Below are 25612 nucleotides of genomic sequence, written 5' to 3'. Positions count from 1 at the left end.
GGCCCTTAAGGAGGTAATTAATGTTTAATGAGGTCATGTGGGTGAATCCAGTAGGAAGAGGACGAGACACCAGGAGGACATACACTGGCAAAAACTATGTGAGGATATAGGGAGAAGGCAGCCATCTAAAAGCCAAGAAGAGAGGCTTCACCAGAAATCTACTCTGGCAGCGTTTTGATCTTGGACTTTCAGGTTCCAGAACTGTGAGGAAGAAAATATATTGGTTGTTTAAGCCACCTAGTCTGTGACAGCCTGAGCAACAGTTCAATAGGCTTTGCAGACACTACCTGGATTCATGTCCTGGATCCCAAACTTATTAGCTTTGTTAACTTGGGCTTTAATTCTCTGTGCCTCAGTTCCTCATCTGTGAAATGGGGATAATAGGTACTTGATGGAGTACTGTGAAAGTTAAATGAGTTAATACATAGAAAGGGTTGAGAATATGCCTAACAGATAGCAGCACTTAATCCATTCATGTATTTGACTAATGTTTAATGAGCACCATCTACCTGCCAGGTCCCGTTCTAGGCCCTACAATTATGGTGTTGAACACAACAAAGTCCCTGTCCACTTGAAGCTGATGTTTAGTGAGGGTAGATACGTAGTAAACTCTGTACGTAATATCAGGTAGCAGTAAATATAGTGAAGAAAGGCACGACAGGCATGGGGAAGTGAAAGAAGATGGTGAGGTGGAGAGAAATGCTACTTTAGGTACAGTGATCATGATCAGGAAGTCTAATCTATCAAGACAAAATTTGAACAGAGACTTGAAGAAAGTGAGAGAGACAGTCATGCAGTTGTCTGAAGGAAGAGTTTTGGCCCTAGTGAAGAGCAGGTGCCCAAGCTGGGGCATGCTGGGTATGCTGGAAACACAGCAGAGCTGTCAGGTTAGACTGGTAAGAGATGAGGTTTGAGAGGTGAGCTGGGGCAACTTCATGTAGGAAGTGTGGGCCATACTGAGGGCTTGGCTTTTACTCTGAGTAGCATGGAAAGCTCTTTAAGGATTTTGTGTGGTGGTGTGATAGGTGATTTATGTTTCAAAGGGATGACTTTGACTTCTGTGTGGAGCAAAGGCTATTGAAGGTAAGGCAGGAAGCAAGAAAACAAGATAGGTAGAGGCGATTAAAATAGTCCAAGGAGACTTCGGGTAATGGCAGCTCGAAGAGGTCAGGCGATTTCTCTACTAGATAACAATGATAAACTCTCGCCAGGTTCTTTTTGGTGAGCATCTGTATAATTAATTTACTATATTTTAACTGAACAATACAGAAAGTATATGCCCATGATAGATTATTACTTTGTGGAGCTTTCTCTTACATTGTTTTTCTTTCATTTAATAGATTAAATTTCTTTTTGGCCATCCTTGGTAGTTTTTGTTGGTTGTGGTGATGGTGGTGACTGTGGTGTATTGAAATGGCGCTCACCTGTAATTTGGGACACATGGAACCAGAAAGCATGTTGGAAATAGAAAGGGAGAATAGAGAAAGAATTAGTGACATCTGTTTTGCCCTGTTGTATTTAACCTTTATTCATTCACTTTCCTCGTGTAATGTATCCTGAACTCTATTTTTTCCTTTTTTAGTTTTTTGGGTCTTTTCAGGAAATAAGATCAGACCACAACAAGAATCATTAAAAAGTTCAGTAAAACAAAATTCATGGAGAGTACTCTAATCTATGGCATTTTCCCCCCCTCATTCTACTTAAATGATACTTTTGTTTAGCCAATCAGAATAAATTTGAATACCTACTATTTGTTTAGATATCCATTTATATTGTTGTTTGTTTAAATTATGTCACATCATTAACATTTCACTGGAAGCTTGCAGATATAGTAATCTAGCTTCATGATTTCTCATAATTTAGATTTCTTCCCTGATTTATAAAGAAAGAAAAAAAAAACTTGCCTACATGGCTTCATGACTATTAGTGTTTATGTTTCTTTTATTTTTCTCATCTCATTACCTCAGTGACTCCTCTATAAATGGTATTAACATCCTTCCTGTTACTCAGGCTTATTTCTTCCTCCATTTCTCTTGGATCTGCTGCTTCTTATTTCCACAACAAATAGTTTGGCCCCTCCTTTCTTAATTTTGCAACAGAATTTTAGCAATAACTCAGAGCTCTTATTCTTGCCTCCAGACCCTATTTTTCAATTGCTTTTTCATTCAAACTGATCTCCAGTTGTCTTTCAAAATAATAGCTCTGATCTTGTCATTCCTCCGCTCAAAAACCATCATATAGGTCTCCATTTTGTACAAATTAAAGTTCTTTACCTTCTGCCCTTATTTACTATCACCTCTCTACCTGGAACCTCCCACTATTAATGAAAGCAAATAGGAGGCAACATATAAGTGATATACGTCTTGTGGTTATCATGTATAGATTTGAATCCTTCGTCAGATGCTTTAGTGCTATGTAATCTTGTGTAAATTAGTTAAGCTTTTGAGCCTCAGTTGTTTTTTTTTAAAAAAAAATAGGAATCAATTCTGGCCTGATTAGGTTGTATAAAAGTAAATGAGATAGATGTTAAAACCTACTCATATAAGTGAGTCAGCATAATAAATGTTAGTCACCTTCTTTATATTCTGCTCTCCTCAGGTAGAGGCAGAAGCCCAGAGTCAGAGACCTGCTTCTTCCCATCTCTAACTCTGATCAGCTGCATATCTTGCACGGGACATTTAGCTGTAGGCCTCAATTTTCTCATTTAAGAAGTAACTGCCTAGGGCAGCGGTTCTCAACCTGTGGGTCTCGACCCCTTTGGCGGTCGAACGACCCTTTCACAGGGGTTGACTAAGACCATCCTGCATATCAGATATTTACATTACGATTCATAACAGTAGCAACATTACAGTTATGAAGTAGCAACGAAAATAGTTTTATGGTTGGGTCACAACATGAGGAACTGTATTTAAAGGGCCAGAAGGTTGAGAACCACTGGCCTAGGGTGTTCATCAATAGCTGACGCAGAAAAATAGCCAACCCCAGTCTCACATGGTTTATAAACATATCTTGCATGACCAGTAAGTGTTTACATTTTTTAATATTTTAGGAAGCATTTCAAAATTCACATACACAAATCTGGGTTTACAGCTTCTCTTGGAAAAAAAATTAAAAATCTGACTATTAGTTGTATAGCTCCCTTTACTGGGTGTATCCTCTTCCCCTCCCTAACTTCACAAACTGAAATAATCTCCCTGCCCCACAAAGACTGTGGCTCTTGATTTGTGGTCTTCAGTCAGTTTCCTTGTACCCCTTGAAAATGAATTCGGGGGTTTGCTTCACATTTCCAATAAGAATGAAAATAGTTATGGGTCATTTGACGAAAAGATATCTAGGGTTGCTTCTGGTGCTCAAATCCTATGGAAATATAATGATTTAAAGTTTTCAATCTCCATACCTTAATAATCCCTACTGTTGAAGTGGAAATCATGTTGAGGGCCTGGATCAACTGGGATCTTGGGATGAAAAGCCTATGACAGGTTGTTATTGGGTCAGCCAAGTTAAAGGATTGAACTTCTTACATGATCGAACTCTAGATAAACTTTAATCAGGGAGGTAGGTGGCTGGAATAATTTGATGTCAGTTCTCAATTTTTAAAATGTGTCTCCAGTTAGAATTGAAGAGAGGGAATATGAGGGAGTAGTATAGCATTATCAATGGTTTTTTTTTTTAACCATTCTCTTTCTACCCATATACCTTATACTTCAGCTGCCTTGTTTCCTGATATACCATGTATTTTTTCCCTCTATTATTGGGTATATGCTGTGCTCTTTGCCTGAACTCTCCCACCCCATCTATTTAATACACATTCGTTTATTTCTTCTTTCAAAGCCCAGGTCAAATTACACTAAATTAATAACCAAACTAGTCATCTATATATTCTTTTACTCCTACCTTTATTAGAGCACTTAGCACATTTTGTTATAATGATTGGTTAGCTTTGACTCTCCTCATCTGAGTTCTGGTACCTAGTATATAATAAGTGCCACATAGTGGGTGCTCATTAAATGTTTGTTGAATTTAATATGGCTAAGTAGAGAGTGTATGGGCCTTCCAGGAAAGTAGAACAGTGTAAGCAAAAGAGTGAAGAGATTTGGGGATAGTAAGGAACACAGAGCAAAGTATGTATCTATAATAATAAAAGCGTAATATGCTAATTAGACTGGATGACCTGGTCGAAGCTGGGGCTGCAAGGGAAGCCCGGGTTCCGGGTGCTTGCTCGCGGCTGGAGGGAAAGAAGGTCTACTCTTGCATGAATTTTGTCCATCGGGCCTCTAGTACATTTATAAATAGCTAAAAATAAGGTTAGAAAAAATATTATAGTCAATATCTGGAGATGGGTCTGGTAAATTGTTTGGAATCATCCTTCCTTGGGGACATGGGTTAAGATCCTTTTGTGCTCGTCTAGAGATGAACACTGTTTCTGGGGCAAGATGGAAATGGAAAGGAAGTGATGGTGATTACCAGATGGAAAGGAGTGTGGGAGGAGGTAGAAAAGGGTAAAGGGGGAATAAATGGTGATGGAAGTGATGCTGTTATACTAACCTGGTTATTATTTAACAGGAAAGGAGGAAAGAGGAGACCAAATAATAAAGGCATGCCATTTTATACAGATTTGCCAGTCTGACTTAAAGGGCAGGGGACTCTGGAACCTGAGAAATATAACTTCACACAAATAAAATCTTTTTCCACATACCATCCTCCTGTGCAAATCTTAGAAAATTCATTTTCTGAAGTTATTGCTAGAACCTCGCTCACAGGAGCAACAGAGGAATTCTCCTTCCGGTAACAGAAGGAGACTTAATTTGGGGTGGTGAACACACAATACAATATAAAGATGATGTATTATAGAATTGTATACCTGAAACCTATATCATTTTAATAACCAATGTCACCCAATCAATTCAATTAAAAATAAGTAAATAAAAGGAAGTGATAGTTTAAAAAGATACTGTACAAAGAAAATTGGTAAGTCTTGGTGAATGATAATTATATAGAGTTCATAGAAATGGAGGAATAATTATCAGAGATAATTCCAAGATTTTCACTCTGGGAAGGTCTTAAAGAATAATAACGAATAATACTATTAGCAAAATTAGGAAAATCAGTAGAGGAACTGTTTGGGGAAATAATGCATTCTGTTTTAGATATATTGAATTTGAGATAACCCAAGTAGTGCATCTATGCTCACAAATGGACATGAAACTATATACAGCTATAGGTGATTCATAGGCCTCTAGCTTTTACACCTCAGGACAAGAGGTTGAAAGCATTATTGGTCACAGAGCTCTTTGAATTTATCTTGATTTAGACCAACACCTTTGCTCATTCTGCATTTTCTTCTTGTAACTTTTTGTTCCTTATTATGGCATATTTACATATTTCTAAACATTTATTTAACTCATCTTAATCAAGTGCTGAAATCGGTCCTCTGTGAGGGGAATCAGCACCAATTGTCAATTACTGAAGCTTAATTCTTCCCTCTTATTTGATTATTTAAATAAAATGGCAAAACTTAAACTTTAGGCTAACATTTTATATTTATTCTCTGTACAGCAGCCACCAAAGAATAAAATTTATTTGATTTTTATGAATTATGTACTTTACTAATATTAAGCAAGTAGAGAACAAGATCTGCTGGAGATACAGTAGGAACTAGATAGAGAAAAATATATATTTAACGCAAATTCCTTTTGCATGTTTCTTTACTTGGCAAATGTTATAACTGAATTTATGAGACAGTAGACTAGACATGCATGTATTTTATATTAATGTTGAAATGTAAATAATGGAGTTTAGAATAAGAATAACAGAAGAAATTAAACTCAATAAAATGCACAAAAAGTACAATTTTAAGGGAAAGTTGTGACAGTTTCACTCTCTCAAAATCCCTCTTTAGTAATTTAATTACAATTACAGTTTACCTGGGACAAAAAGTCTTTTATGTGTCTTGCCTCAATAATAAAAATCTGAAAAATCTCTTTTATTCTTGAAAGCCTGGAAGTGTAGGTCTGGAAATACTGGTCTTCTCAGTAAGAGATCAATGGCAGAGTTAGTTCCTAAAATACTGGCATTTGTTGAGGCACCGTGGGGAGTAGAGCCTACAGTGGGGTTGACAGTTGAAGTAAGAAAGGAAATGTCTGCGGTAGGAACAAGAGAAGAACAAGAGATTGATTTTAGAGCCCTTAATGGACTGAAATGCATACATTTTTAAAAATAGCCTTTACAATTATAGCATCAATTTTTGAAGTTTTGCAATCTGGAATTTATTTATTTGCTAACAATCACATTGATTTATTAAATTTCAATTAACTTTTTATTTCATTTATTAAATACTTTTATTTTAAATTGAGTTTTGAAGTTGTTGAATTTCTAGAAATCTATTACTTGGTTTTGATTATCTTCTGAAAATAGAAACTTTTGATTATCCTATATCTTCTTATATAATAAAAGCCTAATATGCTAAGTGTCCGGTCATCCAGTCATCTGTTCAACCAATTGAAGCATAATATGCTAATGATATGCTAAGGCTGCTCAACCACTCGCTATGATGTGCACTGAACACCAGGGGGCAGACGCTCTGACTGGTATGTTAGCTTGCTTCTGGGGTTCAGCTGATCAGGACTGAGCAAGACGGGCCGGACATTCCCTGGAGCCCTCCCCTGGTCCCTCCCTGGCTGGCCAACCTCCCGCATCCCTCCCTAGCCCAGATCGTGCACCAGTGGGGTCCCTCGGCCTGGCCTGCGCCCTCTCGCAATCTGGGACCCCTCGGGAGATATCAGAGCTGGTTTCGGCCCGTTCCTGCAGGCCAGGCTGAGGGACCCCACTGGTGCATGAATTCGTGCACTGGGCCTCTAGTTTTATAGATAAATCAAGTGTTAGAACAAATAAATAGTTCACGGCCACACAGAGATAGTCTGAGAACCAGAATTCAGACCTAGTTCTTTTTTTTTTTTTAAACATGTTTGTTTCTTGTTTTTGTTTTTGTATTGATTTCAGAGAGAGGAAGGAAGAGAGGAATAGAAATATCAATGATGAGAGAGAATCATTGATTGGCTGCCTCCTGCAATGTTTCCTATTTGGGATCTAGCCAGCAACCCAGGCATGTGCCCTGACTGGGAATCTAACTGTGACCTCCTAGTTCATAGTTGGACATTCAGCCATTGAGCCACACTGGCCAGGCTCAAAACTAGTTTTTGCTCATTCCTTTGTTCATTCATTGAGAACTTAACCAAGCGCCAGGCATTATTCTAGGTTCTAGAAATATGGCAGTAAATAAAAATCTGTGTTCTCTTGGATTTTACTTGCAATGTCAGATGATGTAAGTGCTATAAAAATTAATAAAGAATCAGAGAGTAATAAGAGTTGAGTGGGGTGCAGTTTTTTTTTGTTTGTGTGGTTTTTTTTTTTTGTGGGGTGCAGTTTTAAAAATAGGATTGTCACAGAAGTTTTCACTGAAATGGTAACATTTGAGCAAAGACCTGAAGGAAGTAAGAAAGTCAGCCATAAAAATATCGGATAGAAGATGGTCTCAGACAGAGTTAAAAACAAGTGCAAAGACCTGAGTAAGCACATCCCATGTGGCATCTCAATAAAATTACAACTGAGTAGTGCTGATCCCCTTGGAATTAGGATCCACACTTTGAACACTTGTTGTCGAAATACTTTGTAAATGATAAGACACAATGTCCCATAGATGAATCACAAATTGTAACAAATTAACTTTATTCAGGTTCAGTTATTATGTTGTACATAGTGGGCGCCTCTGAATTGTTTCCTTTTTAAAAATTGATTTTTAGAGAGAGAGACAGAGACATCAAATTGTTGTTCTAATTATTTATACATTCACTAGAGGCCCAGTGCACAAAAATTGGTGCACTCGGGGGGGATGGGGGGGAAGGGGGGGGCCCTCAGACTGGCCAGTGCCCTCTCGCAGTCTGGGACCCCTCGGGAGATAACGCCCTGTTGGCTTAGGCCTGCTCCAGAGTTGCAGAGGGCAGGCCCAATCCCTAGGTGCAGCCCCTGGTCGGGCTCAGAGCAGGGCTGATTGGGGAGTTGGGGCGCTGCCACCTGTCACGCACAGAGCAGGGCCCATCAGGGGTGTTGGGGCTCCTTACCCTGTCACGCACAGAGCAGGGTCGATCAGGGGGTTGGAGAGCTTCCCCATGTCACGCACAGAGCAGGGTCCATCAGGGGGTTGGGGAGCTCCCCCCTGTCACGCACAGAGCAGGGCCCATCAGGGGGTTGAGGAGCTCCCCCCTATCACTCACAGAGTAGGGCCGATAGGGGAGTTGGGGCACCGCGCCCTGTCACACACAGAGCAGGGTGGATCAGGGGGTTGGGGCGCCACCCTCTATCACCTGCAGAGCAGGGCCGATCAGGGGGTTGGGCGCCGCCACTGTCACACTCAGGGCAGAGCCGATGGGGAGGTTATGGCTCTACCCTGTCACACACAGAGCAGGGCCCGTGGGGGGAGAGGGTTGGGGCGCCGCACGCTGTCACACACAGAGCCGCAGGGTGATCAGGGGGTTGGGGAGCTCCCCCCGTATCAGGCACAGAGCAGGGCTGATCAGGAGGTAGGGGCGCCTTCCCCTGTCACGAACAGAGCAGGGCGGATTGGGAGGTTGTGGCCCCACCCCCTGTCACACACAGAGCCGCAGGGCGATCAGGGGGTTTGGGCGCTGCCCCCTGTCATCTGATCCCGGTGCTGGGAGGCCTATCGGCTCCACTGATTCCAGTGCTGGGAAGCCTCGCGGCTCCACTGATCCCAGTGCTGGGAAGCATATTACCCTTTTACTATATAGGATAGAGGCCTGGTGCATGGGTGGGGCTGGCTGGTTTGCCCTGAATGGTGTCCTGGATCAGGGTGGGGGTCCCCACTGGGGTGCCTGGCCAGCCTGTGTGAGGGGATGATGGCTGTTTGCAGCTGGTCACACACCCTTCAGGGTGGGGGTCCCCACTGGGGTGCCTGGCCAGTCTGGGTGAGGGGCTGAGGGCTGTTTTCAGGCTGACGGGTGACTGAAGCTCCCAACTGCTCCTTTTTTTCTTTTTCTTTTTCTTTTTTTTATTCTGGGCCAGCTTTAGCTCTGGCTCCAGCTCTGAGGCGTCTGCTGCTGAAAGCAGGTATCTGGTTTGTTTGGGTTCTATAATCGAAACAATGTATAACTCCAGCTCTGAGATCCCGGCGGGCTGAAAGCAGGTTTCTGGGGTTTTGTTTAGCTTCTATATTTGTTACAATGTTTCAAACTGCAAGCTCAGAGGCTGGCAAGGCAGGTGGGAATGTTGGAGTCCTCCGTCACTGAAGCAAGCAAGCCTCATTTTCGCTTCCAGCTGCCTGGCTGCTGGCCGCCATCTTGGCTGGCAGTTAATCTGCATATCGCCCTGATTAGCCAATGGGAAGGGTAGCGGTCGTACGCTGATTACCATGTTTCTCTTTTATTAGATAAGATTGGTTGATTCTTGTATGTGCCCTGACTGGGGATCAAGCCTTGATGTATCAGGATGACACTCTAACCAACCGAGCTACCCAACCAGGGCTCACTTATTTATTTTAATGAAGTTTATTTTTCATTTACCAAATCAACTTATAAATTGCTGGGAGTTTTGTATGTTTTTTTTCTTTTCCTTCAAATTAAACTATAGAAAGGATCTGTTAAAGTTAAAATACTGTGGTTAGGTTTTTCCTATTTTTATATTTAATTTTATTTTTGTAAGTAACAGCTACATGTGAATAATGCTTCTGAATGCTTACACATGCTTTATACATCCATTCTCATGTTAATATTGGCACAATAAGGACATGCATGTCAATTCTTTGTTAGTAATATCTTATTCTTTTTAAGAGGTTTTCATGTGGAAATAACATATTTTTTCGTTTTGTATGCAACCATAAATTACACTCAAGTAGCATTGGCAAAGTTTTTTAGCACATAATTGGATGATATAAATTGATTTATCTTAAAAAGCAACAGTATATATTCTGTTTTCTTTCTTACATAAATGATGGAATTATAGGTATATTAAAGCACTCATAAAATTTAATACATCCCATCTATATTTTCATAGTTTAACAAGTCAGACTTTAACTTTGCATTGAAGTCTCCTAAGCAAGTATATAGGACTGAATCCTCAAGTCAACAGAAGCCAAAGCCTTAAACTATGTTATTAAATTTGCATTGAATATACTAGTAAGTAAGTTTCCATTCTAGAAAACATAATTCAACCCAGCCAACACTTACTGAGCATTGTTCTATCGTAGTTTTATCAGTAAGGAAAAATATCACCTATGAAGCTATTGCTGTGGCACTGGTGAGAGTTAATGGAGTTTAAACCACAGTGTGATAGTGGCGGCGGGGGGGTCCCCAGATTTTCAGCTTCAGCACTGGGTGAGGCATAACACTGTTAATTAGATAGGAAACAGGAGAAAGGAAAGGTTTGGTGAATATGAGAACGTTTGTTCAGTTTTGAACTTTTTGAATTGCAGATATCTGTAGGGTATTTATGTAGAAACTAGAGGCCCGGTGCATGAATTCGTGCACTCGGGGGGTGGGGGGTGGAGTCCCTCAGCCCAGCCCAGCCTTCTCAAATTCTGGGAGCCCTCGGGGATGTCTGACTGCCAGCTTAGGGGGAGCAGGCCTATGCCGTCAGTCGGACATCCTTAGCACTGCCGTGGAGGCAAGAGAGGCTCCCGCCACCACTGCTGCACTCACCAGGATTGACATCTGCCTTCTGGTGGTCAGTATGAGTCATAGTAACTGTTCTTTCTGCCGTTCGGTCTGTTTGCATATTAGGCTTTTATTATATAGGATGAATACAGAACATTTTCATGTCCTTGTGAAGATTGTTAAGAGGGCACTACTGATTTCTTCTTGAAATTCTGGGCATGGGACTGTTCTAGTCTGTGTTATAATAGCAGTAGTAACCTTTGCCCTAATCCCTTGTAACACAGTTAAAGCCCAGAATTAATACACAGTTGCATTTTATATTTCATCACATTCTAAATTTCCTAAATCACTCTTTTCTTCACTTTGCGATTATAAACGTTAGGGCTGAGGTGAGGTTTCATGCTGCTCTCACAGGCTCAGCTAGTGAAGTCCTCCTTGTGGCCTCAGTAATCACTGCCACCACAGAATCTGAGAATTCATTCTGCCCAGGGTACCTGGTGATGCTACAGTAATAAATGTACTGAGGAATTGTTTTCATCCATCCATCCATTTATTTCCTATTAACTGAGTACCTGCTACATGCAAGGTATGTTGCTTTTCAACTGGACACGAAGCAGTACCATTGTCTTGTTTCTAGAAATAGATACCACAACAAAACCTTATCATAAAAACTTTTATTTCCTTTTCAGAGACTTATCAGTTGTTTTAAATACAGAAATTACTTTTTTAATTTCTTGAAGCCTTAAGACCGCTTCTGGTAAAGAGGGAGGTGTTGAGGGGAGTAAAGAAAGTGAAACAATTAAGAAAATAAACAAAGTGAGTATGAACTAGCTTAAGATATTACATGTATTGATCTGTGCCAGAGGCAATTCTTGCTAGACCTGATTCTGACATTCCAATCTGTCTAGCACTTTTCTTAACTGCTCTTTTGCCTGATTTCATTTGTTGTCCAGTCTACTTACTATTATGGCATGCTGATTAAATGTGGGAATTAAAAGCAAGGTTGAACACTGCCTTAGTTCACACCTTGCCACTTCGTGTTTCTGTGAACCTGGATACATTGCAGCCTCTCTAAGTCTCAATTTCTTCCTCTATAAATGGGAATAATAGCACTATGTAGCTAGCTTATCAGACTATTCCATGTAATGTAAGCTGTTTAGCATGGTGCCTGACATATAGTGTATGTGTAATAAATGTTACCAATAAAGCAATAATAGTGATGAGTTTTTGTGTATCCTAATAGCACTCTGACTTCCTTAAAGTGCTAGGTAGTATTCAAGTAAAAGAACACATTTAGTTTTGACATTTTTTATTTATTATATATAAATATTATATATTCATTGATTCTATTTTATTTTTAATTTTGAAACATTATTATTCATTTCTTTACCTTAACTTTTTTAAAAATATATTTTTATTGATTTCAAAGAGGAAGGGAAAGGGAGAGAGAGATACACCAATGATGAGAGAGAATCATTGATCGACTGCCTCCTGCACATCCCCCACTGGTGATTGAGTCTGCAACCTGGGCATATGCCCTTGACCAGAATTGAACCTAGGACCCTTCAGTCCGCAGGCCGATGCTCTGTCCACTGAGCTAAATTGGCTAGGGCTTTACCTTAACATTTTTATAATCCAACGTGTATGTATAACTTCTCTGTCTTTCCTTATACTACATTGATCTCTGCTGTTAAAAAAAACAATACTTAGAGATTTCCTGATCTCATATTGTAGACAATAACTTCCCTGCCTGTTTGCTCCCCTTGCTTCCTCATGCCCTATTAACCTATCTTATAAGAAACCTCTGTGGAACAGTGATACAGGGTGTATAAAAACTAATAAAGCCAATGCATATAATAAAGCAAAACACGTACGTCCAGTAGAGGGAGATGTTGGCAAAATAATCAAGCCACATAATATGCAGGTGCAGTGGGCACCAAATTTGAAAACAAAGCTTTCCCTGTGTAAAAACATTAACTAATTAAGAATTAACTAAATATAAATTCAGTAGCGCTGTGGATTCTGTGTTGCTAGCTGTCAAACCCAAACTCATTATACAATTACCTAGAGAAGCATATGAGGAATATGTACACTGTTACCACTCCATATAGTTTTGCTCACATACTGTTTCAGAGATGGAAGTAATGACAAGAATATTGACACACCTCTCTCTCTCTCCTCTCTCTCCTCTCTCCTCTCTCCTCTCTCTTCTCTCCTCTCTCTGTAGAAGTTACAGGCTGATTACTTGAAAACAAAGAAAGTACAGAATCTATATATATTTCTCTAATTCAAAAATATTTTTTCATTGAGTTCTAGATTTTTCTGAATAAACTGGTGTCACTCTTAGTAACCTAAACTGATGGATTGAATAAAAACACTATTCTTTTTATAAAGTAAACATTATTGAAAAGATAATATCTTTGTAATTTAGGTCTCCAAAATTCTGAATTACTGGGAGGCCTATAATTAAAAGCAAATTAACAACATTTAATTAAGCTTGAATTGGAATTTTTTCAAGTATTCTGAGTAGGATAGTTAAGTTGATTTGAACCTTTACTCTTCCAACAGAAACATCACATTTCTTTCTGTTGGCAACATTGTCCAATAACTGACTACTATAATAGTCCCTCTGCACTTTGAGATTTAATACTCTTATTCTATCACACTCTAAGAAATTGCTGCCCTGGAACTTGGGGATGTTGAGACGGCCCTTAAACCTGAGAGTCTCACTTAATAGTTGACTGAGTTTTCCCCTCTGTATCATGCCTAAATATTTTGATGTGGATTTTATTACTTTTGGCTGCATTAGTAATTTCAGTTTGTAAAATGTCCAAAGAACTTTATATCATATACAAAATATATGTTAAATCACTATAGTAATTTTACAGTTTAAATTCCCACTTAATTGATTCAGAAATGGAAGTTATATATCTCTGCCAATTTTATTTTTATTAATTAAATTGGTAAATGTTACCACAAACAACTTAGTAGATAATAACTTTAAAAAGATACTATCTTATCCTGCCGGCATGACTCAGGGGTTGAGCGTTGACCTATGAACCAGGAGGTCACAGTTCGATTCCTAGTCAGGGCGCATGCCTAGGTTGCGGGCTTGATCCCCAATCGGGGGTGTGCAGGAGTCAGCTGATCAGTGATTCTCTCTCATCATTGATGTTTCTATCTCTCTTTCCCTCTCCCTTCCTCTCTGAAATCAATCAAAATATATATTTTAAAAACTCTTTAAAAAAATAAGTAACAAAAAAAAGATACTATCTTAAGCATACAGTTTTTGTTTTGAATTCTGCAAACCTTCATCAATTTTCTTGCTTTTAATTTTTGCTAAGGAGCATCAGTCTTTGTGTGTATGTGGATTTATATAATTTTATAAGGAACTATGGAGGATCAGCTATCATAGAATAGCCTTCATAATATGCAGTATGGTTTTTCTGCTAGGACCAAAGTTGTTCCCTGGATTGCACATGCTTTTATAACCAGAAGTTTTTAAATACTTCATTTAACCACTGGATGTGTGGCTTTTTTGAATTATTAAAAATAATTTTCAGTAAATGGACTTCATTGGATCTTAAAGAGTTTCTTTGAACCACTATAGACACATTTGAATGCCTTTTTTAACCTTTCGTTAATAAATTAACATGTATTAAAAATGACCATAGGAAAGTGGGATTGAGTAAATACAAAGTAAATCTACCAGTGTGTTTATGCATATTCATCAGAATAGGTAATATTGTGCTGCAGTAATAAGCCTAGACTCTCAGTGACTAAAAACAACCAAGTTTACTTTTCTCATTCTGCATGTCCGTTGTAGTTTGAAGCAGTGGTGTCTTTGTTGTAGTTACATGGGGACTCAGGCTGAGGCAGGTTCCACCTTGACCCTTCCTTCAGCTATTACAGTTCTGGGGAAAGGATGTGCAGTGAATCTTCTAATACTCTCAAAACTTCTGTCTATAAATGACACAGTTCCCCTGGGCGAGGTGTGGCTACACCTGAGTTCAACAAGCTGCGTGATCCTCACACAGAATGGGCCACTGGATGTTGCAGGCAGTACAGCAGTTCACCAGACTCTTCTAAATGAGTGAGCATTTGGAAACTGTCGATAACCTCAGAGTGTCTGGTTTCAACTGCGCATGGGAAGAAAATGGAATGTTTTCACCTGATCATCATCTCATTAGTTTTAGAACTCATATTGGGTTCAGTGCACTGAACACATACCTCCTCCCCGCCCTCCCACCACACACACACATACAATTCTACATGGTTTAAATTATTTAGGAACTGTTTTACAGAAATATTTATACCACAGGGGATATTGGCATTATTCCACATGCAGTGTGGACAGGGAATGACAGTGTTGTGGGGACTAACCTTTAAATTCACATTTGTAGGTCGGCCAGGACCATTCATAAATTTCATGACTACATTATAGTTTAGCAGGATTTAAACTTCTTTTTCTTTTTTTCTGTCTCATGGAACAAAAAAAGGCCACATTTAATTTGGAGTTTAAATATATTAATTGTGTACTGTGTTAGGAGAAAACTGAGTGCTACAATAGCTAATAGTTTAAATAACAAATATAATTGAACCATTAAAGTTATTGCAAAATTCACACTAAAATGAAAGTATTGTAATTTGTTGTAAAGATCCACTGTTTTTTTTCATTTATTTTTTTTAATCTCACACAATTAGCTTTTATTTAAGTATTGCTAACATTTCCTGGCTTTCTTTTTTTTTTTTTTTTTTTTTTTAGGTATTACTGGTTTTTCCAAAATATTTTGTGAAACTTCCCAGAAGCTAGTTAGTGTGGAAGCCTTTGCTCTGGCTACGAAATATTATTCTATACAAAACTTGGGAATATGTACTCCTTTTGAGCAATTGCTTGTAGCCCTTCGAGGAAATAAAGAAGAGAAAACTGGTAGGTGTGTGTGTGTGTGTGTGTGTGTGTGTGTGTGTGTGTATACATGTATGTGTATGTATGATTTTAGGCATTTAGAAGCAGTATATTGTTCATATATGTATGTCTTTTCAAGATGGTCTTACTTTAGTGTTCAACCTTATATCATGAACCCACATAGGCTTATGCCAAGTGGGTCTTCTCATGCAACATATTAAACAACTTCATTATGGATCTCCACATTTTTTTCTATATGATAATTCAGTTATCAGTCTTTTTCTTTATAGTTAATTGTTTTATGTATCAAGGAACATTTTAATAATGTTCTGTCGGTCTTATTTATTTTATTAATTCAAATTTGAATCATAGGAGCTGAACCTATAGAGATCTGTTATATACTAGTAGATACCACAATAGGATTTATATTATTTTCATAGTTACTTACAGAAAACATGAATGTCAACTGATGGTCCTTATTAACTTTGGTTTCTTTGATAGCAGTGTTTTAATTTTGTTGTATTTTTACTCAGGTGACAATGTGAAGCCAGATGAGTTTATGAATTTGAAAAAATCTCACGAAGTTCAGGCAATGTCAGAGCTGATCAGCAGTATTGCTGATTACTGTGGGATAAAACAGGTAAGAGTATTTCCCTTTATTTTCAGGTGTTAAGATTATTGCCTCTCTTTTTTTTTGTATCATTCAAATTCTTTTTTCTACTATTACTATCTAGTCCTTAAAATGCCATTAAATAATAGCTGACATGAGATATGTCAGAGCCTTTAAAAATGTGTTTTCATTTCCCAAATACACTCCAATTATAACAAATCTATACTAAAAATAAGGTATCACTATGCATGTTTTGCCACAAATTTCACTCTTTTCAGAGTGGATAGAAGTTAAAGATGATTCCCTTTGACATGTTATAACTCCAACTTTAGGCAGCATTATGATGATGACATTTTGCAAAATTGTTCTCAGGACCTGGCCAAGCTGTGATATGGGGCACCTACCTCATTATAGTAACACAAAGAAACTATATTTTAGAACTTGGATTCTTTTACACTGTCAGAATTACAATGCATTCCTGTTGTGAGAAATCGCTTTTGTGTTACAGATCTTTGAAAACAGATGTTAAAATAAAATCAAAGATTGCCTGGACCTATAAAAATAGTGAGTTATTTTTCCCCCTGGCTTATAAAAATAGTAAGTTATTTTTCTTATCCCTATGAGAACATCTATGGGGGTAATGGACAATTTTCCCTCCTTCAATTTTTATTAGGTGTTAGAATCTTTTCCATGGATTCTTCCAGACTTGAGGAGAGCCTGAGGATGGTTAGAAAGTTATCACAGTGTGGGCTAGGTGTGCACAGCCACTTGTGACAATGTAGCTCTGTAGGGTAGAGGCTAGAAGCAAGAGCTAAGCAATAGTTTTTAATCTTTTCTTAAGTGTATCATACCTAAGCAACACCTTTCAGGATTAGTAACAGGCTCACCATGGCAGTGATGCTCATCTGGACCAGAAGGTGCAAGTACACAGTGAAACTTAAACTGTTGCCATACGAATCACATGGGTGAATATTAGAAACATAAAATTGAATGGGAAAAAATAAGCAATTTACAGAAGGCCACATATTTTATGGTACCATTTTTAGAAGCTCTAAAGAAAAATAATGGTATATTCCTAAGGCAAAAAATTATAAGAAAAAAAGCAATGGAATCATAATAATTTGAGAATAGTTAATTACCTCTGGTAGGGACGCAGGGAAATGGGTTATAGACGGAAAACCATCCACAATTAAGGCAGCAGAAATACTAATGTTGTAGTTTTTAGGATGGCTGATAGGTTCGTGGGTATAGCCGGTGCTGTTAGACACCTAACCTAATACTCTTGGGCCTTCCCATTGCATGGTGTGCCAGCCTACTCCCTACCTGGCAATGTCTGCATTTCTTTCCCTGTGGGTTTTCTCTGGCTGCTGAAACAAGGCGCTGCTTGCATACAGGTTCTGGGAATTAATTCCTCTCTGTGGCAAGCCTTGAACCACTGATCGGTACAAGTTGATATCAAATACATCAATTCCCTGACATTTCGGGTGGATGATTCTGAGTCTGCCTTCTACACTAGCTCTCAGAATTTCCCAGTGCAATTAAACCCAAGTTGCCCTAAAAGTATCTTGATTAATAGTGCACCTTTTATTGGGCTGCCTTCCTTTCTCTTTTTCTCTTCTCTACTTCCCTACCCTTCTTTCACCTCCCAAATAAATCTCTGGTGTCGAATCTGCTCTACTGTAACACAAAAACTAAGAAGAAGGGTATTTATTGTGCTTCATAACTTTACATTTTGACTATTTATTCTTTTATTTATGTGAAATATTGCATAATAATAAATAACTGTAACAAAGCAGATTTATTTTATTTCTAAATAGCAGGAAAAAATTTTGAAATAGCTTAATATATCATGTTAGACCTGCTTTAAGGGAATTTTTTCAAAGCAAAGGAGATTGTTCCTAGTGGATGAAATCTCCTAAAGACTTTTAAAAGGTCTTTGTGTTAAATCATTTAATAGCAATATTTGGTTCTCACAATAGTTCAGTTTAAAACATTTTATATATCTACTACTTTACTTTTAAAATGCAGATTTAAAGTTGGTCGATGGAAATTCAGAATCAGAAACACTTGCGTTTACTAGTGGCCCTAGAGAGCTCTCATTAACTGTGATGGAGAAGATGTGGGGAGAGGCAGGTTTTACAGAAAATATCAAGCACTTAGTTTGGAACATGTTAAGTTTGAGATGCTTATTAGACACTCAAGTGGAAAAATTAGGTAAACTGATGGATATATGATTATGAAGTTCATCAGAGAATTCCATATTGGTGTTATAAATTTATTTAAAATTTGAAATTTGAAAGCCTTTAGCTTAGAATGGTAATTAGATCTTCAAGTTAGTCAACAAAATGTAACTCTTCTATCTGAAGTATAATGACCACTGTGTGTAACAATGTTTTTGTGAGGAAGTATCCTAAACAGAATTAGGAGACTAGGAAGGTCAGTCACAGCAGGCATTGGACTAGAGTCTCCTCTGTCTTCTAACCTGTAAGGTGATCCAGAGTGGAAAATACTATTGTGAGTAAAGAGTAGGAAATCAGGATGGTGGAAATTTTGCAATTGAGACCAGATAGTGTGAAGGCAAAACGTTTTCTGGCTTATACAACTTTTAATTGCACAGAGTTTTCCATTCTGTTGCTAACACTGCATATGTTACTAAGTCAGTTTGGAAAGGGATAGAAGTCAGCTTGGGTCAATAAGATGTAAATGTAGGCTGACAAATTTTCTAGGAAAAGTTACTCATTACTGAAAAGGTTTTTAGGTATTATATTGTGAAGACATGATTCTAAGAGTTTCTACAGCCATCAAGAGGAATTAAAAATAAGCTAGCAAAAGTTTATTTTGCTCTTTAAATTCTAAATGCAAGTGAAATAATGGTATTTGTCTTTCTCTGATTTATTCCTCTTAGTATAATACACTTTAGTTCCATTCATGCTGTCACAAATAATAAGATTTCATTCTTTTTTATGACTGACTTAACATTCCATTGTATATATGTATCATAGCTTTTTTATCCGCTTGTTTGTTGATAGGCACTTGGGTTACTTCCATATCTTGGCTATTGTAAACAACACTGCCATGAACGTAGGGGTACATATTTTCTAAAGTTGAATGTCGTTGAATCTCTGAATGGTTCAGCTCTTCTACTGAAAGATTTCCTAAAATGAAGTGAATTTTCTTCATTGTTCAAAACTTGATGTTACTTGTAGCCAGAATTTTCCTCATTTACTAGTGAAATTATTATAAACATACTAGAGGCCCGGTGCATCTGTGCACCAGTGGGGTTCCGTGACCTGGCCTGTGGGGATCAGGCCGAAACCAGCTCTCCAACATCCCCCAAGGGGTCCTGGATTGCAAGAGGGCAGTTCTTGGGTGATGCACCCTGGAATTGGGCTCCCTCCTCTCTGGTTCCTGGTGCATCACCTGAGAACCGTAGGTGCCAAGTCACAACAGCTCAGCAGCTCCTGTGTTGAGTGTTTGCCCCCTGGTGGTCAGTGCATGTCATAGCTACTGGTCAGAGTGTCTGCCCCCTGTTGGTCATTGCGCATCATAGCTACCGGTTGGACGGTTGCATATATATATATGTATATATATATATGTATATATATAAAATATATATATTTGAAAACAAACTCAATTATCTCTTGGTAAGAAAATATCTAAATTGGTGGGAACAAATATGCTGATGTTTACATCAACCACTGGTTGCTAGCATTAAATTTGTCATTGATATCAGTGAGTGTGTTTTATAGAATCAAAGGAAAGTTTTGCTTTCTCTGAAGATTCAGATATAAGGGAATTGATTAATAGAGTTTCTACTGTACAGCTCTTATATTCATGAGTATAGGTATGGTAACTTCAATTAGATTATACTTCCTTAAAGTCAAGATATATTATGCTTCTGTGTTTCCCAGAGATTAACATTAAAAACTGGTATAGGAAAGTATTTGTAAGCTAGTTACTTATTTAGGGGACATTATTTATTGGAGTCTTACCTACGAAATACTTGAATTACAAGACCCCTGAAATTTTTGAGGATTTAATTAGTGATATACATTACTACAAATATAGGCATGTTTCCTTGAGTGGTTCATACTTACGACAGAGTTTAATTGATTTTAGTTAGGAATTAAAGATAGTTGTAATAATATTAGATAATTTCTTATGATAGTATTTCTGTAATTGTCCATTTATTTCTTATGAAGAGGCATGGCAATATAAAAGTATTCTTGGTAACTTTTTACTTATTTTATCATTTTTAGTTTAATACATTCTCCAATTCTAGGTGTTCAGTTTGATAAATTTGGTAATTGTATGCAGTTGTGTAACCATCACCATAATAAAAAATATTTCTGTCATGATAAAAAGTTTCCTCCATGCCCTTTTGCAAGTTATTTTTTCCTCTATTCTCAGGGAACTACAGTGGGGCCTTGACTTACGAGTTTAATTCGTTGGGAGACCGAGCTCGTTAAGGAGCTCATTAAGGAGCTCGTTAACTCAAATTACTCTATCAACTCAATGCACAAAATGGACCGAGAGACAGCTGGTATCTCAAAAAACTCGTTAGTCGGGACACTCGTAAGTCAAGGCCCCACTGTACTGATTTGCTTATAGTTTTGACTGTTCTAGAACATTGTACAAATGATGTTTTGTGTTTGACATCTTTATGACATAGCTTTTGAACATCCTCAGTGTTGTTATATTTACTCTTTGTTTCTCTTTTTTGCTGGGTAGTAGACCATAGTATGTTTATAAATGTTTTTTCATTTACCAGTTCATGATCATTTGAGTTGTTACCTTTATTTGGCTGCTATTACTATTCACTTACAAGACTTTGTGTGGCCATGTTTTTATTTCTCTTGAATAATTAGTCCAGAGTGGGATTTGTAGATTATATAGTAAGTGTATTTTTTTTTGTTTTTTTTTGTGTGTTTTTTTTTAAATATATTTTATTGATTTTTAACAGAGAGGAAGGGAGAGAGATAGAAAGTTAGAAACATCGATGAGAGAGAAACATCGATCAGCTGCCTCCTGCACATCTCCCACTGGGGATGTGCCCGCAACCCAGGTACATGCCCTTGACCGGAATCGAACCTGGGACCTTTCAGTCTACAGGCCGATGCTCTATCCACTGAGCCAAACCGGCTTTGGCGAAAGTGTATGTTTTAACTTTATGTTAAACTACCCCTGTTTTCCAAAGTGCCTGTACCATTTTACATTTGTGCATTTCTCATTATTATTTTGAGTTTGCATTTCCCTGATGACTAGTGATATTGTGGATCTTTTAATATTGGCTGTTTATATGACACTAGAAGCCCAGTGCATGAAAATTCATGCACTGGAGGGGGGTCCCTCAGCCCGGCCTGCCCCCTCTCATAGTCCGGGAGCCCTCAGGGGCGGGAGGTGACCCAGCCATCAGGGGAAAGGGATGCCCCCTCTGCTGTTGCCACTGCCAGCAGCGCAAGCCTCGGGCGGCCCTGGTTACCTGAGCCTCGGGCAGCCTGGGCAGCCGCCATCCAAGGCTTGCCTGCGCCTCAGGTTGGACCTGGGCGGCTGGGCAGCCGAAATACGAGGCTTGCCTGCACCTTGGGTGTCAGCTGGGCAGCTGCCAGCTGAGGTTTGCCTGTGCCTTGGGCCGGCCCTGTGTGGCTGGAAGGCTGAGGGGACTGGGGAACTCCAGAGGCAGGCGCATCCTGATGGTGCTAAGGGTACTGGGTGCCGCCATCTTTGAGGGCATGGCAGTTCAATTGGCATATTTCCTCCTTATTGGCTGTGGGTGCCGCCATCTTTGTGATGGTGTGAGGGTCAATTAGCATATTATCTCTTCATTAGATAGGATATTGTGAAATGTGTGTTCAAATTATTTGCCCATTTTTAATTGGTTGCTTGTCTTATTGAATTATAAGAGTTCTTTATATATTCTGGACATGAACCATATGTCAAATAAATGATTTACAAATACACTATTCAGTAGTTCTTTTCCTTTTTAACTATTTTAAATAGCAAAAGTTTTCATTTTTAATGAGGTTTATTTTTTCAATTATTTGTAGTTCATGCTTTTAATGTTCTACATAAGAAATCTTTGCCTCTCCTAATGTCACAAAGATTTTTTTATGTTTTCTTTAAGAAGCTATTAGTTTTTACTATTACATTTAGATGTGTGATCCACTTTTAATTAATTTTGATTTTGGAATGACATAAGCAAAGTACATTTTTTCATACAGACATCCAGTTATACCAGCACCATTTGTTGAAAAGACTCTTGTCTTCATCAAATTACCTTAGCAGTTTTTTTGAAAAATCAGTTGTCTATATTAGTATTAGTATGTTTCTGAACTCTATTTTTTTCATTGGTTTATATGTCTATTTTTATACTAGCATTATACTGTTTTGATTACTCTAGTTTTATATTGATTCCAAAATTGTGTAAATCCTCCAACCTTATTCTTTTTCAAAAGTGTTGTGGTTATTCTAGGAACTGTGCCTTTCATATAAATTGTGATATCTTTTTGTCAATTTCTTTTTAAAAATCTGCTGTAATTTAGGATTGCATTGAATCTATGTCAGTTTGGGAAATTGCCATCTTAAAATTGAGTCTCATGTTTTGTCAATATGGTATATCATTATTTAATCTTTTAAATTTTTTCTCTGCAGTGTTTTGTAGTTTTCAATATATAGGGATCTTACACAACCTTTGTTACATTTATTACTAGGTATTATATTATGCTATTTTAATTCAAATATTTTATAATTGCTACTGTATTGTATATATTCTGGTGGTTTAGTATTAATTTCTAATGATCCTGTATTCTGACACATTGCTAAATTCACTTTCTATGTTAGCTTTTTTGGTATATTATTCAGTATTTTCTGAGACACAGTCATATTATCTATGAAGAAGAGGTTTATTTCCAATATTTATGACTTTTGCATCTTTTTCTTGATATTACACTGTCTAGAATTTCTTTTAAAAAGTTAAATAAAAGTGATGAGTGTGGTTGATTTTTAATAGGAATCAAAATTAAAATAACAAACGTAATGTTTAATTCATTCTGTTTTTCTTTAGGTAATTGACCTGGGTTCTGGAAAAGGCTACCTAAGTTCCTATTTGTCCCTGAAGTATGGCTTAAAAGTTTACGGAATCGATTCCTCAAGTACCAATACTCATGGAGCTCAGGAGAGAAACAGGAAGCTGAAGAAACACTGGAAAGTCTATCATACTCGGTCAAACTTAGATGTCAATGACCTGGCATTAAAAATGGCAAAAGAAAAGAAAATGCAAGATCAAGTTAAAAATAAAGCAGATATTGAGGGAGTATGTAACAACAGTCCTGCAAATCAAGAAATGATGTCTACATCAGATTTTTTGCCAGACTTTTCGAGCTCTGTTATTTCTAACATCAGAAAACAAATGGAAAACCTACATGTTCATTCACATCGAGAAGAAAATTTGTGTTTTGAGAATGCCTCTTCTCTTATAGACTTTTTGCCTATTAATGCCATTGAACCTACTTCTTCCTCCCAAATACTCAAGAGAAAAATGCCTGAAGCAAATAGAGAGAGAAGAAAAACAACATCCAAGTCAAATGAATCAAATATATACTCACCTTTAACATCTTTTATTACTGCTGATTCAGAACTACATGATATTATTAAAGATCTGGAGGTAATTTCACATTTGAATTCCTTAATTTGATTTATAAAACTGCTCTAGGACATAGAATTAAATTTTAATAGTAGCTTACTTAACCTACATATCTTATTTGGTTACACTAGTCTAAAGAACTAAAATTATGTATAGACTTTTATGATTCTCACAGCTATCAAAATCTGATAAGAGTACAAAATATGACATTTACAGTTTGCCAAAATAGAGTGCCTTTCACTCATTTCAAGCCTCCTAAATCAAACAGAAGTACTAGCACAAAAGCTAGTAAGCTCAGTTCTCATTATGTAATTTAGGGATTAAAATTCCAATTAAAGAAAACTTGTACATTTTAATTAATATTTGAAGTAAAGAGATATCTACAGCAATGTTATCTATCTATATATATAAAGAGCCAGGGGCCATTGCAACCGAACGGACAACTGAACAGGCTGCGTGGGGCCACCAGGCCAGCAGGGGGTTATTGAGGGATGACCAAATGACTGAACACCAGGCTGTGTGGGGCAACCAGGCCGGCAGGGGGGTTAGTGAGGGATGACCAAACGACTGAACAATCAGGGTGTGTGAGGCAACCAGGCCGTCGGAGGGCAGTGAGGGGCTACCAAATGACCGAATAGCAGGGTGTGTGGGGCGACCAGGCCAGCAGGGGGGTCAGTGAGGGGCGACCAGGTAGGCAGAGGGGGGCAGTAGGGGCAACAAAGCCAGCAGTGGGGGCAGTTAGGGGTTGCCAGGCTGGCAGGGGGTGCCATCAGGGGCGACCAAGCCAGCAGTGGGGGGCAGTTGGGAGCGACCAGGTTGGCAGGGGGGACAGTTGGGGACCAGCAGGCTGGCAGGCACAGGCAGTTAGGGGTGATCAGACTGGCAGGCAGGCAGGTGAGTAGTTAGGAGCCAGTGGTCCCAGACTGTGAGAGGGATGTCCCAGATTGGAGAGGGTGAAGACTGGTCTCAGGCCCCCCTCACATGCACAAATTTTGTGCGCTGGGCCTCTAGTATATATATAAAACCCTAATATGCAAATAGACCGAACAACGGAACAACCGATCGCTATGATGTGCTGCTGACCACCAGGGGGCATGCGTGGACAATGGTGGGTATTGGCAGCAGGTGGCAGAGTGCAGAACATGGCGGGCATTGGCTGTGGCAGGATGGTGGAGCAGGTGAGCGGGGGCACCAGACCAAGGTAAGGCACTGGTTGCTGTCATCAGGGAGAGCCGCTGGTGGTTACTAAAAATTCTTTGCTCCTTCTTGCACGCCGTGGTCCTGCTGGGCGCTCACACCCACTGCCGGTGCCGGTCCTGCTTGCACCCACAGCTGGCGCTGGCATCGATTACTCTGTGCCATCAGCTGGTGCAAGCAGGGCCGGTGCCGTCAGTGCATGGGAACGGCAGCAGCTGCACTGGGCCCCTAGTATTTACTGTTAGCCTTGGTAACCAAATATGCAGTTTTTTGAGCAAATGTTAGCTTCTGAGTATTCTTAAAGAATTTCAACTTTTTTCTAAACTATAAGTATGTCAAATGTAATTCAAAGAGAATACTTCTTAAACAAAGGCACCATTGCATGTTAAGACAATTTTGTAGAGGAGCTTCTAGAAATCATTCAGCCTAACTCATTGTTTAAAAAAAAAAACAAAAACAAGGTAGCCTTTGAAGCTATAATATTCTACTTACTAAATTTTTCAGTTTTTAAAATTAATTTTATTGGGGTGATTAATAAGATTATATAGGTTTCACGTGTACATTCTATGATACATTATCTATATATTGTATTA

General features: G+C 38.5%; 1 protein-coding gene across 8 annotated transcripts in view; it reads left to right on the top strand.

The window, feature by feature from the left end:
- Nucleotides 1-25612, top strand: part of METTL25 (methyltransferase like 25) — a 103157-nt gene that overhangs the window by 3682 nt on the left and 73863 nt on the right. For 6 of the 8 annotated variants that reach the window (XR_004965889.1, XR_004965888.1, XM_036298167.1 and 3 more), the window contains exons 2-4: nt 15430-15594; nt 16104-16210; nt 23244-23843. Coding sequence is in view for 6 of the 8 variants with exons in the window: in XM_036298167.1 (XP_036154060.1) it covers nt 15430-15594; nt 16104-16210; nt 23244-23843 (872 nt within the window). In the remaining 2 variants the exon portion in view is untranslated. Of the gene's footprint in view, nt 1-14642; nt 14758-15429; nt 15595-16103; nt 16211-23243; nt 23844-25612 lie in introns of all 8 variants that reach the window. The other 2 variants (XM_036298170.1, XM_036298168.1) reach the window with 2 other exon arrangements.

The sequence above is a fragment of the Myotis myotis genome, unplaced genomic scaffold (genome assembly GCF_014108235.1).
Source record: "Myotis myotis isolate mMyoMyo1 unplaced genomic scaffold, mMyoMyo1.p scaffold_m19_p_3, whole genome shotgun sequence".
Classification (NCBI taxonomy): domain Eukaryota; kingdom Metazoa; phylum Chordata; class Mammalia; order Chiroptera; family Vespertilionidae; genus Myotis; species Myotis myotis.
Note: the sequence above shows the minus strand (reverse complement) of the source record. Positions and strands in the feature narration are given on the sequence as shown.